This window comes from Lynx canadensis, chromosome B1 (assembly GCF_007474595.2).
Source record: "Lynx canadensis isolate LIC74 chromosome B1, mLynCan4.pri.v2, whole genome shotgun sequence".
Lineage (NCBI taxonomy): Eukaryota > Metazoa > Chordata > Mammalia > Carnivora > Felidae > Lynx > Lynx canadensis.
Window position 1 is genome coordinate 102,528,457 of NC_044306.2, and position 13,860 is coordinate 102,542,316.

Sequence of the window (13,860 nt, forward strand, 5' to 3'; positions counted from 1 at the left end):
ACTACCCAAAGCAATCTACACATTCAACGCAATACCTACCAAAATAACACCAGCATTCTTCACAGAGCTAGAACAAACAATCCTAAAATTTGTATGGAACCAGAAAAGACCCCGAATAGCCAAAGCAATCCTGAAAAAGATAACCAAAGCTGGAGGCATCACAATCCTGGATTTCAAGATGTATTGCAAAGCTGTAATCATCAAGACAGTATGGTACTGTCACAAGAATAGACACTCAGATCAATGGAACAGAACAGAGAACCCAGAAGTGGACCCACAAATGTATGGCCAACTAATCTTTGACAATGCAGGAAAGAATATCCAATGGAATAAAGACAATCTCTCCAGCAAATGGTGTTCGGAAAATTGGACAGTGACATGCAGAAAAATGAACCTGGACCACTTTCTTACACCATACACAAAAATAAACTCAAAATGGATGAAAGACCTAAATGTAAGACAGGAAGCCATCAAAATACTAGAGGAGAAAGCAGGCAAAAACCTCTCTGACCTTGGCTGAAGCAACTTCTTAATATGTCTCTGGAGCCAAGGGAAACAAAAGCAAAAATGAACTACTGGGACCTCAACAAAATAAAAAGCTTCTGCACAGTGAAGGAAACAATCAGAAAAACTAAAAGGCAACTGACAGAATGGGAGAAGACATTTGCAAACGACATATCAGATAAAGGGTTAGCATCCAGAATCTATAAAGAACTTATCAAACTCAACACCCAAAAAACAAATAACCCAGTGAAGAAATGGGCAAAGGACATGAATAAACACTTCTCCAAAGAACACATCCAGATGGCCAACCGACACATGAAAAAATGTTCAACATCACTCATCATCAGGGAAATACAAAGCAAAACCACAATGAGATACCACCTTACACCTGTCAGAATGGCTAACATTAACAACGCAGGCAACGACAGATGTTGGCGAGGATGCAGAGAGAGGATCTCTTTTGTACTGCTGGTGGGAATGCAAACTGGTGCAGCTACTCTGGAAAACAGTATGGAGGTTCCTCAAAGAATTAAACACAGAACTATGTTCTATGTTCTATGACCCAGCAACTGCAGTACTAGGTATTTATCCAAGGGATACAGGTCTGCTGTTTCAAAGGGGCACATGCAATGCTTATAGCAGCACTATCAACAATAGCCAAAGTATGGAAAGAGCCCAAATGTCCATTAACAGATGAATGGATAAAGAAGATGTGTATACACACACACACACACACACACACACACACACATACACATATACACACAATGGAGTATTACTTGGCAATCAAAAAGAATGAAATCTTGCCATTTGCAACAACATGGATGGAACTAGAGGGTATTACGCTAAGTGAAATTAGTTAAGTCAGAGAAAGACAAATATCACAGGATTTCACTCATATGTGGAATTTAAGATACAGAACAGATGAACATAAGGGAAGGAAAGCAAGAATAACATTAAAACAGGGATAGGGACAGGGACAAAACATAAGAGACTTAAATACAGAGAACTGAGGGTTGCTGGAGGGGTTGTGGGTGGGGTGATTGGCTAAATGGGTAAGGGGCATTAAGGAAGATACTTGTTGGGAGAAGCACTGGATGTTATACATAGGGAATAAATCACTGGATTCTACTCCTGAAATCATTATTGCACTATATGCTAACTAACTTGGATATAATTTTAAAAATTAAAAATACACTGCAAAATAAAATTTGTAACATTAAAAAGAAAAAAAAATGTGACACAGAGACACAAAGTAAGCAAATGCTGCTGGAAAAATGGCATTGATAGATGTGCCTGACGCAGGATTGTCACAAACCTTCAATGTGTAAAAACAAAACAAAAAACCCCATAGTATTCAAGAAATGCAATAAAAGGTGTGTAAACACAAAACAGACCTAAAAATACCTGATCTGAAATGACAGAAAGCACACCAATGGTTGCATGGAATAATGAATAGCTGATGGCAAAGGGACCCAAAGTAATTTTCTAAGGTGATACAAATGTTCTAGGTCTTCACTGATGGTAATGGTTATACCCTTATAGATAAAATACCCTTATAGATAAAACTCCAACTGTACAACTAAAAAAGGATTAATTTATTGTATGTAAATTATGCCTCATTAAAATTGATTCTTAAAGATTTTAATGCAGCATAAAAGCTCTGAGTCTTTAAAAAAACAAAAAACAAAAAAAACAAAAAAAAAGGGAGGAGGAGAAGCCTGCAAGATGTGTGAATTATCCATAAGGTACTAATTTGTTGACACATAACTGAAGATTCCCTGAATCCTGGCAATGTGTTTTACAGCAAGAAAAAATAATTTTATCACCAGTTACAATGGTTTCCTTTATTGTTGGGAGTAAGCATAGGTTATAGATTTTTTGGAGGATGAATAAAAGCAGGATGAATTGTTTTCAATTCACACTAATGTAATGGCAAACAGTGTGCATAACAAAAGAAAAAAAAAAGGAAAAAAATACACGGAAGAAACTAGAAACAAAAACTAAACTGTTAACGATAGTTAGCTCTGTTATAAGATTAGGGTAAATTTTTTTTTTTTTTTTTTTTTTGAAACTGCCATGTTTTCTTGGCAAATGCCAGCATTGCTAGCCACCTTATAGAGGAACAGGTATAACAGGTATATTAACAGTCATATAAACAAGGTCATGTAAGGAATTTAACCTTCCTCTTGCTTCAGTTTCTTAATCTTCTACATAAATATATGGTCATAACTGAAAGAGTGTAATAATGCAAGAAAACAGGAGTTTATCGTAAAAATTTAAGAGGTTAGATATAATTTTTATATCACCATTTATTTGTGAATTTGTTTTAATAATTACCTCATATGTTAGATGCTTACAACTAAATAACAACTGGCTACAAATCTGCAAAATAATTTCATTAATTGAGAAAACTGAACTATGATGTTTACTTTATGGCCATGTGCATTTGATTTAAAGCTGATACGTCAATCTTTCATTTAAAAAAATCCATAAATGTTTACAATACTGCTAACATATTTGTTAACATACCTTGGATTCACAGAACCGACGGTCAATTCCATGCTGACATATTATTACTGATTTGGGTCTTTCCAGCTCATACTCCCGACATACCACATGAAAAACAAATGTCTGTCCCCACTCCAAGAGACAAGCCAGCTACAAAATAAGCAGTGACAGGTTGACAGCAGTGTTAGCAATCTAAACAAGTGTTTACAGTTCTAAAGTTTATCAAGAATAATCCAGCTTGAAAGAACCCAAATGCTGTTTTATACTTGCTGCTACATAATCTATTTATTAGCCAGAATCATGATTTTTCTACCTTGACATCATTTGTAAGTTTATGTGACTTTTCATTTATGAATGACAGAATGCGTGAGAATGAAAAATTCAACTTGAACAACTCACAAAGTATGTATTTTCTTCAAGGTTATATCTTCCCTCTTAAATGACTAACTAGTATCCTCTGCACAGAAAAACAACTAAAATTTCTATCTAATAATAAAGCTTTGATCTGAAATTTGAATCTAACTATCGTAGGGAGCTACAATTTCATAAAATCAGGTATTTTGAAGATTAAGGCACTTTTGTTTATGTAAATAGAAACTGAAGAATATATCAATCCTTCATCAAATCTTCAGTTTACAAAAATACCTTCATTTTATAATTGATTTAAAGGTGTTAATAATAAACACACTGAAACATGGGTAGACAGATATTATTCCATAAAAAAAAGTACAAATTTCTACTATTGGAAAACATGAATTTTACTTTTAAAATATACAAAGAATGGAATAAACATTAAAAGCACCTATGGATTCATGAAACACTCACTGAAACAGTGATGCCAAAATTCTAATGCAGAAGAGAAATGTTTTGTGTTGTAATAAGAACAACTTATAAACATATGAAATTTTAACAATTGTTACATTAAAGGAATTGTGCCCAGTTTAGCAGGATAAGCATGGTTTTATTCCATGTTTGTTAAAGAACAAGCCATTTTTTACATGTTTTGGTTTTACTTGTACATTAGAGAAAAGAGCAGACAATAATAAAGGAAGATAGTCGTCATGGCAGTCAGCACTGAATATTTCTTTTCATCCGCTTTTATACATTGTTATATATTTTCTTTATCCACTTTTATATAAAATATCCCTTTCAATTCCATTTTCTTATTTCCAGAATCTTAATGTGTGCTGTCTTCCAAAAACTGGTTACAAATATACAAGGCACCTAGAGTCTTCATCCACCTTCTTGTTGCTACTACCTACCTCTAAATGATTCATACACATTCTGTTAACTTTTATTAAAATTGAGTATGTACATTTAACACATTCAAGACCACATTCCAATCTTTTGAAATGCCACAAAAAGTATGCATATTATAAATATGTGGCTCATGGGCGCCTGGGTGGCTCGGTTGGCTAAGCATATGACTTTTGATTTTGGCTCAAGTCATGATCTCACGTTTCATGAGTTCAAGCCCCGCATTGGGCTCTGTGCTGGAAACACGGAGCCTGCTTGGGATTCTCCCTCTCCCTCACTCTCTCTCTGCCCCTCCCCCGTGTGTGCTCTCTCTCTCAAAATAAATAAACATTTAAAAAAATAATTTAAAAAAATATGTGGCTCAACAGGTGAAATGTTACAGTAATATGGCTATTTGGCTAAATTTCAGTGGTCCATTTCTAGAACTAAATAATCCTTATGACCTCTGAGTCATAAAGAATAAGGCGAACAATGAAGAGGAGGGGGATTTTATCCAGAAGGATCAAAACCTACACTCTAGATCAGTTTACTAACTAGTAAATTTGTTTTTATTTTTTTAAAATCAATATCCACGTCATTAATAGCAGATACAAATGACGTTATCTTGCTTTGAGATATGACAAGTAAAAAACCAAGCTACCTAATCCTTAACACCATAAATAATATTTTCAAATCCTACTTAAGAAATAAACAAGAAAGAAAAATTCTTAAAAAATTATTCTATATACTGGGAAAAGAAAATTTTAACAGTGAGCAAACTAATGTAATTTTAAGAATACAGAAAATTTCCAGAATAGTCCTCATACTGATATTTTCCCAAAGTCTCAATCTTGAAAGCATTATGAAGAACTATAAAACATTACACCCTTCAATATTATGTGACTCAAAAAGTGAAACTTGCTCTGACTCATCCATTGCTAAGACAATTCTGAATGGCAAAAATGACTCCAATCCAAAAGGCAAAGAGTTGTCTGGCCATCAGAATGCCAATAGTGAAAATGCAATGAACGTTTAAACAGGTATACAACTTACTCTTGGTGAAGTGGGTGAGCAAAGGAAGAAAAGTAGTCAGAGAATCATACCTGTGGTGCTGTCACCTTAGCTGTAAGGCTTCCAGCCTGCACATCAATTAACCATGCGTATTCTAAAGAATCACTTCCCAAAGGAAGACCTTCTGCTGAGAACATAGCATGTGCTCTCAGCTGGAGACCCGACAAATTGATGTGACCTTCCCGGAGTACTTCATCCACAGGGGGTCGCTGCTGAAAACAATAGTAAGACTGTAAGAAGTACAAGAAAATCAGCATTATAATTTCTAGTTGTTTTTTTTTTTTTCCTCCAGAGTCCAAGTAAAATCATACTATCTGGAAAATATGACTTAAGGATCCATAAGGAGTCTCATTTAAGCTCCTTTAGTGACAGTATCCATAAGAGCCCAACAGCAAAGCAAGATAGCAAAGTCCTAAAAAGAATGAGAACTCTCTGATAACTGCCTCAATGAATAAAAAGGAACTAGTACTCTGACGGACGGGGCATATAAGAGACCAGTCTTTGGTGGGAAGGCTGGAATAATAAGATTAAAATACGTATTAAAAAGAGAGGCGCCTGGGTGGCTCAGTCAGTTGAGCATGCAACTCTTGATTTTGGCTCAGGTTATAATCCCAGCATCGTGGAATCAAGCCCTATGTTGGGCTCCGCACCAGGTGTGGAGCCTACTTGAGATTCTCCCTCTCCCTCTGCCCCTCCCCAACTTGTACTCTCTCTCTACAAAAACAAAAAGTAAATAAAAATAAATTGTAAAAATATTAAAAAGAAAAAAACAGAGAAGAAAAGAGACCAATAGATAAGATCAAGAAATGAATAACTAGGGAAGAAAGCTATCTTTCATATAGATTTTGAGAACTATATATAAATATAAGAAGGATAGATTTACCTTATAGAAATTATATACTTACTACTAAAAAGCAGCAAATATTTCAAAGAGAAAAGTTCTGGGATTTATTCAGAAAGCTAAAAGATATGTCCTAAAATAGGGTATTCCATAGAACACTAGTTCACAAAATATTATTAGTAATAGAGAATCAAAACACGTTCGGCCATGCCCTACCCATCAGTCACCAATTTCTGTAAACTATACTCCCAATCTCTCAGAAATGCATTGATTTTCTTCCATCTTCACTGCTATCAACATGGTCCAAATAATATGACCTCTTGCTAGGGTTTTGCAAAGCCTCCCAGCATTCACTTTTACATCTGTCTCCTACATATTCTACAAAACAACCACAGAAATCTAAGAAGGCCAATCTTATCATGTTCTTGTCTCAAGACCACTATTTATTATATTAATTTCCTCAATATTTCTCTTCTTCACCAGGTTTATTAGGGTAAAGACCATTTCTGTCTTGTTTACCACTTATCCCACTGCACCTAACAGTGACCACAAAAGGTAGATACCACTAAGTGACTATATATTACAGCAAGTCTTTTCAGAGAATTCAGTATACTAATATATATTAAGACAGTTCACAGATAATTCCCAAGCTAATTTTACAACAGTAATCTTTTTGGTAGGTGTATGCAGGCCATCAGCACAAGGCATAGTGTTCCTTATTTCAACACATTTTAGGAAATGTATTCTTAAAAAAACAAAGAGGATATGAGCTAAATCAAATTCATAAGGAATTCTTAAAAGAAAATTTCAAATTATGACTATAATACCTCTAGCAGCTCTTTCAAAATATTTTTACTTTTATTTTCATCCAAGCTGTGTGACAGTATGTAAAATCACCTATGTTTCTCAGGCATCAGTTCCCTTCTATTTTACCTGAGGAAGTTAGAGAGGATGGTCAATAAAGATCACTTCTGGCACTAAGATTTGATAATTCTCAGTGTAAGATACTTCTGATCAATATTTTTTGAGCTCAAGAATACATATGGATCTTGGCTTGTCCTAAAGATAGATAGAGCCTACCTAGTACACCAACAAAGTGTATATTCTAGATTTTATGTGTGTTGTGTCATATTGTGAGTTGAATTGTGTCCCCTAAAAAGACATATTTAAGTCCTAAGTTGAGGCTCCTGTGATTATGACCTTTCTGTATTTGAAAACAGGGTTTTAGCAGATGTAATCAAAATAAGGTTACATCAAATTAGGGTAGGCCTTAAATCAATGACTGATATCCTTGTAAGAGGAAAATTGGGACACAGACACACACATGGAGACAATGCTATGAGAAGACAAAGACACAGAGTTGAGCAATGAGTCTACAAGGCAAGGAATGCCAAGGATTGCTAGCAACCACCAAAAGCTTAGCAGAGACAAGGAGATCCTTTCCCACATCCTTCAGAGAAAACATGGCCCTGCCAGTACCTTGATTTCACAATTCTAAGCCCCAAAACTATAAAAGAACAAGTATCTCATGTTTTAAGCCACCCAGTGTGAGGTACTTTGCTGTGGCAGCCCTAGGAAACTAATATACATCATAAAATGCTCATAAGTTAAAAGGGATGGTTCCATAAGTCGGACACAATAATCTATCCACCATCTCAGATCCTTAACCTTGAGGCCCTGCCTTGAGACTAATGCTATCAGGGGATGCCTGAGTGCCTCAGTTGGTTAAGCATCTGACTTTGGTTCAGGTCATAATCTCATGGTTAGTGAGTTCAAGCCCTGCATTGTGTGAGCTTGAGCCCCACTTCAGATGAACTCGAGCCCAGCTTTGGGTGAGCTCAAGCCACATTCCGGGCTCTGCACTCTCTTTCTCCCTCTCTATCTGCACCTTGTGGGATTCTTTCTCTCCCTCTCTCCCTCTCTCTCTCTCAAAAAAAAAAACAAAAAAACAAAAAACAAGACTAATGCTATTGAGAATAAGCAGCTAAATCCTGGGTAACTCACCTGTACCACAAAAGAATTCTTAGGAATAGTCATGCCAGATATATAAAATGTAAGCAAGTCAGGTAGATAAGTAAATTCTAAGAGAATACATAGAAAGTACCCTTGCTTTCAGGGTAAATTATAAAGTGCTAACCACATAGGAAACAAAATACCACCAGTACATCTACTAGCACCTTGATATCTCCAATCCACGAACTTCTTTTCTAATCACCAAATAAATCATACATTATACTCCAGTCTCTGTACAAGTTTGCCAATAACTAATAATTACAATTATAATTAGGATTAATGTGAACTTTCATGAACTCAATAAAATGTTCTTTTTATACATAGTAAAGTCTTTTGAGAATGTAGTAATTAAAATAAAAGTTGAGGGCACCTGGGTGGCTCAGTCCATTAAGTGCCCGACTCCTAATTTCGGCTCTGGTCATGACCTCATGGTTTGTGGGATTCAGCCCTGCATCGGGCTCCACGTTGACAGCATGGAGCCTACTTAGGATTCTCTCTCTCTCTCCCCTCCCGTGCTCATGCTCTCTCTCTCTCAAAATAAATAAACTTTAAAAAATAAAAGTTGAAGTGTTAGCAAGTACGCCTAAGAAAACAGAGATACTCACCTAAGATTCTCAGAACTCAGACATAAGAAGACTTATTTCCCTTTTATTTTTATTAATTTCCTCAACAGATTAAAAAAGAGGGGCTTCTTCTCCACATACTCACCTCCCAAAATAAAAAACAACCAATTCTAATGACCTACTAAGACAGGAGGGTAAGAGTTATTTTTTTAGGTTTATCTATTTATTTTGAGAGAGAGAGACAGACAGTCAGACAGCATGAGCAGGGGGTAGGGGCAGAAAGAGAGGGAGAGCGAGCGAATCCCAAGCAGGCTCTGCACTGTCAGTGCAGAGCTCTATGTGGGGCTTGATCTCATGAACCATGAAATCATGACCCCAGCGGGAATCAAGAGTCCAATGCTTACCTGACTGAGCTACCCAAGTGCTCTGAGAATGATTTTTAAGGTTTCTATAGTAAGTTAAAATACTAGTGTTACGCAAGTGAGATCTTTGTGATGACAGAATAGTTCTGTATCTTAATTTCAATGGCAGTTACATGAAACTACACATGTGATAAAGTGGCAAGAACTATGCACACACGTTGTACCAATATCAATCCTGGTTTTAATATTACACTTAAAAGATCTACATGGGAGAAATTGGGTGAAGGGTACATAGGACCTCTCTGTACTATCTTTGCAACTCCTTATGAATCTATAATTACAGGCATACCTCAGAAATATTTCAGGTTCAGTTCTAGTCTGCCACTATAAAGCAATTATGACAATATAGCTCAAGTCAGATAAAATTTTTTTTGATTCTCAGTGCACATAAAAATTGTGTCTACCAAACTATAGTCTATTAAGGGTGCAACAGCATTATGTCTAAAAACAAACTATACACAAAGATATCTTAATTAAAAAATACTTTTGCTAAAAACTGCTAACCATCATCTGAGCTTTCAGCAAGTCATAATCTTTTTGCTGGCGCAGAGCCTGGCCTCCAAGTTGATGGCTAATAACTGATCAGGATGGTGGCTGATGAAGGTTGGGGTGGCTATGGCAATTTCTTAAAAATACGAAACTATAAATTGCTGCACTGACTGACTCTTTCTTTTACAAATAATTTCTCTGTAGCATGCCATTCTGTTTAACAGCATTTTACCCACAGAAGAACTTCTTACAAGTTTGGAGTCAATCCTCTCAAACCCTGCTGCTTCTTTATCAACTCAGTTTATGTAATAATCTAAATCCTTGTTGTCACTTCAAAACTCTTCACAGCATCTTCACCAGAAATAGATTCCTTCTCAAGAATCCACTCTTTGCTCATCCCTAAGAAGCAACTCATCCATTAAAGTTTGATCATGAGATTGCAGCAATTCAGTCCCGTCTTCAGGCTCCATTTTTAATTCCAGTTCTCTTGCTATTTCCATTACATCTGCAGTTATTTCCTCCAGTGAAATCTTAAACTCCTCAAGTCATCCATGAGTTGGAAGCAACTCTTCCAAACTCCTCTTCATGTTGATATTTCAACCGCTTCCTGTCAATCATGAATATTCTTAATGGTATCTAGAACGATGAATCCTTTTCAAAAGGTTTTCAATTTCCCCAGATCCACCAGAGGAATCACTACCTATGGCAGCTATTATAGTCTTACAACATGTATTTCTTAAATAATATGACTTGAAAGTCAAAAGGACTCTTTGATCCAAAGCCTGCAAATTTGAATATTGTGCTAATAGGCATGGAAGTATGAAATTCACTGTACATCTCCATCAGAGCTCTTGGGTGACCAGGTGCATTGTCAATGAGCCCCCACATTTTGAAAGAACCCTCTTTTTCTTAGCAGTAGGTCTCAATAGTGAGCTTAAAATATTTAGTAAACCATGTTGTAACCAGATGCACTGTCATCCGGACCTTGTTGTGCCACTGATAGAGCACAGGCAAAGTAGATTTAGCATAATTCTTAAGGGCCCTAGAATTTTCAAAATGGTAAATGAGCATTGGCTTCGACTTAAAGTTACCAGTTGTAACTGGCCCTTAAGTAGAATATCAGCCTGTCCTTTTAAGTTTTGAAGCCAGACATTGACTTCTCCTCTCCAGTTATGAAAGTCCTAGATGTCATCTTCTTTCAATAGAAGGCTGTTTGATCTACTTTGAAAATCTGTTGTTTAGCGTAGCCATCTTCATTACTTATCTTAACTAGATCTTCTGCATAACTTGCTATAGCTTCTACATCAGCACCTGCTGCTTCACCTTGCACTTTTATGTTTTGGAGATGGCTTCTTTTCTTAAACCTCATGAACCAACCTCTGTTAGCTTCAAACTTTTCTTCTGCAGCTTCCTCTTCTCTCTCAGACTTCACAGAATTGAAGAGCGTGAGGGCCTTGCTCTGGATTAGGTTTTGGCTTAAGGAGATATTGTGGCTGATTTAATCTCCTATCCAAACCACTGAAACGTTCTCTGTATCAAAAATAAGCTGTTGAGGGGCGCCTGGGTGGCGCAGTCGGTTAAGCGTCCGACTTCAGCCAGGTCACGATCTCGCGGTCCGTGAGTTCGAGCCCCGCGTCAGGCTCTGGGCTGATGGCTCGGAGCCTGGAGCCTGTTTCCGATTCTGTGTCTCCCTCTCTCTGCCCCTCCCCCGTTCATGCTCTGTCTCTCTCTCTGTCCCAAAAATAAATAAATGTTGAAAAAAAAAAATTAAAAAAAAAAAAAATAAGCTGTTGTGGGGGTGCCTGGGTGGGTCAGTCGGTTGAGCGTCCGACTTTGGCTCAGGTCATGATCTCACAGCTTGTGAGTTCAAGCCCCGCATCCCGTGTCAGGCTCTGTGCTGACAGCTCGGAGCCTGGAGCCTGCTTCAGATTCTGTGCCTCCCTCTCCCTCTGCTCCAACCCACTCGCATTCTGTCTCTGTCTCAAAAAATAAATAAACATTAAAAATAATAATAATAAGCTGGGTTTTTTTTTTTTCTTATCATCAGTGTGTTCATGGGAACAGCACTTCTAATTTCCTTGAAGAATTTTTCCTTTGCATCACAACTTGGCTAACTGGTGCAGGAGGCCTAGCTTTCAGTCTACCTTGGGTTTCTACATGCCTTCCTCACTAAGCTGAATCATTTCTAACTTCTGACTTAAAGTGACAGACATACAGCTCTTCCTTTCACTTAACACTCAGAGGCCACTGCAGGGTTATTAATTGGCCTAATTTCAATACCTTTGTGTTTTAGAGAACAGGGAGGCCCAGGAAGAGGGGGAGTGACAGGAAAACAGCTGGTTGGTGAATACACACAACATTTATCAATTAAGTTTGCCATCTTATATGGGCAGTGTGTGGCACCCCGAAACAATTACAAAAGTAACATCACAGATCAGTGGTCACAAGTCACCATAACAAATACAATAATGAAAAAGTTGCAAATATTGTGAAAATTACCAAAATGTGACACAGAGACATGAAGTGAGCAAATGCTGCTGGAAAAACAGCCCTGACAGACTGGCCTGATGCAAAGTTGCCACAAACCTCAATTTGTAAAAAATGCAATATTTGCAAAGTGCAATAAAGCACATGCAATAAAATGAGGTATGCCTATTATTTAAAAATAAAAGTTGATAAAAGAAACACTCTCTGTGGCAAAAATAAACATATGTTAAGTCTGAGCCATTAGGAGTTCAGCTATGTCAAAAATATATACATATGAAAAAATTAGATTCTATGTAGAAAAATATGGTCAGTTGTGGCAAGAGTTAAGAAGGGATAGGCTATTTTAAATAAAATGATCAGTTACTACATAGAAACCGTGCAAGTTATCATCAGTTGATGATTTGAGGGTATCAGATTCATCCTTCCATATAATTTTACTTTGCCTTATATTAAAATCCATTTATTTTTCTAAAGCTCACAACTTGAATAAAGTAGGGAAGAGCCCTAAAGTACTAGTAAATGAAAAGTGAAGCCATTTGACATTAAAAAATAACAACAAAGTGATAATTTACCCAAGATTGTAAATTATTCACCTTTTGGTGAATATTATTGGTTCTCTTCCAAACAGCCCAGGGGATATCTTGAAGGGATTAACAAAGTATCTTTTAAGTGTGTTACATGAAAAGAATAAACTACTGGCCACGTGGATATGTATGTTTGGAGATTTATAGGACTGGATAAGATGAATATTCAGGTTGTCATTTTCAACAGAGTCCACCAAAATTTTATATATTTTTCCCTTCCATAAACATGAAAAAGTTATAAAATATTTCTCTTCATCTCTAAAAACAATACAGTACAATTGTATGGGATCAAATAAATAGCAAACAGCAGAAAAAAAAAAAAAACAAGACTGAGATTCTTGGAAAAACTTACATACATATACAAAACCTCTTAATATGGTTAAATTAAAAGCTTCTAATTTGAGGAGATTCTGGGAAGATGGTGGCGTAGGAGGACGCTGGGCTCACCGCGCGTCCTGCTGATCACTTAGATTCCACCTACACCTGCCTAAATAACCCAGAAAACCGCCAGAGGATTAGCAGAACGGAGTCACCGGACCCAAGTGCAGACGAGAGGCCCACGGAAGAGGGTAGGAAGGGCGGCGAGGCGGTGCGCGCTCCACGGACTGGCGGGAGGGAGCCGGGGCAGAGGGGCAGCTCGCCAGCCAAGCAGAGCCCCCGAGCCCGGCTTGCAAAAGCGGAGGGGCCTGACGGACTGTGTTCCTACAGCAAGCGCGACTTAGCGTCTGGGAGGTCATAAATTAACAGCTCTGCTCGGAAAGCGGGAAGGCTGGAGGACAAAGGGAGGGTGAGCTGCGGAGCCCCCGGACGACAGAGCTCAGTTTGGCGGGGAACAAAGGCACTCACCAGCGCCATCTCCCCCGCCCATCCCCCAGCCAAAATCCCAAAGGGAACCGGTTCCGGCCAGGGAAATTGCTCGCTCCGCGCAAACACCCAACTCTGTGCTTCTGCGGAGCCAAACCTCCGGCAGGGGATCTGACTCCCTCCGGCTGCCACAGGGCCCCTCCTGAAGTGGATCACCTAAGGAGAAGCGAGCTAAGCCCGCCCCCCCTCCCGCCGTGCACCTTGCCCTCCCACCCCAGCTAATACGCCAGATCCCCAGCATCACAAGCCTAGCAGTGTGCAAGTAGCCCAGACTG

General features: G+C 37.9%; 1 protein-coding gene across 8 annotated transcripts in view; it reads right to left on the reverse strand.

Annotated features, from left to right (window-relative positions):
• The window catches only part of KIAA1109 (KIAA1109 ortholog), a 225,473-nt gene that overhangs the window by 134,094 nt on the left and 77,519 nt on the right, over positions 1–13,860 (reverse strand). For 7 of the 8 annotated variants that reach the window (XM_032592904.1, XM_032592907.1, XM_032592906.1 and 4 more), the window contains 2 exons: positions 5,355–5,534; positions 3,037–3,165 (listed from right to left, as the gene is read on the reverse strand). In XM_032592904.1, the coding sequence (XP_032448795.1) occupies positions 3,037–3,165; positions 5,355–5,534 (309 nt within the window). The remainder of the gene's footprint in view (positions 1–3,036; positions 3,166–5,354; positions 5,535–13,860) is intronic. The other variant, XM_030313128.2, reaches the window with a different exon arrangement.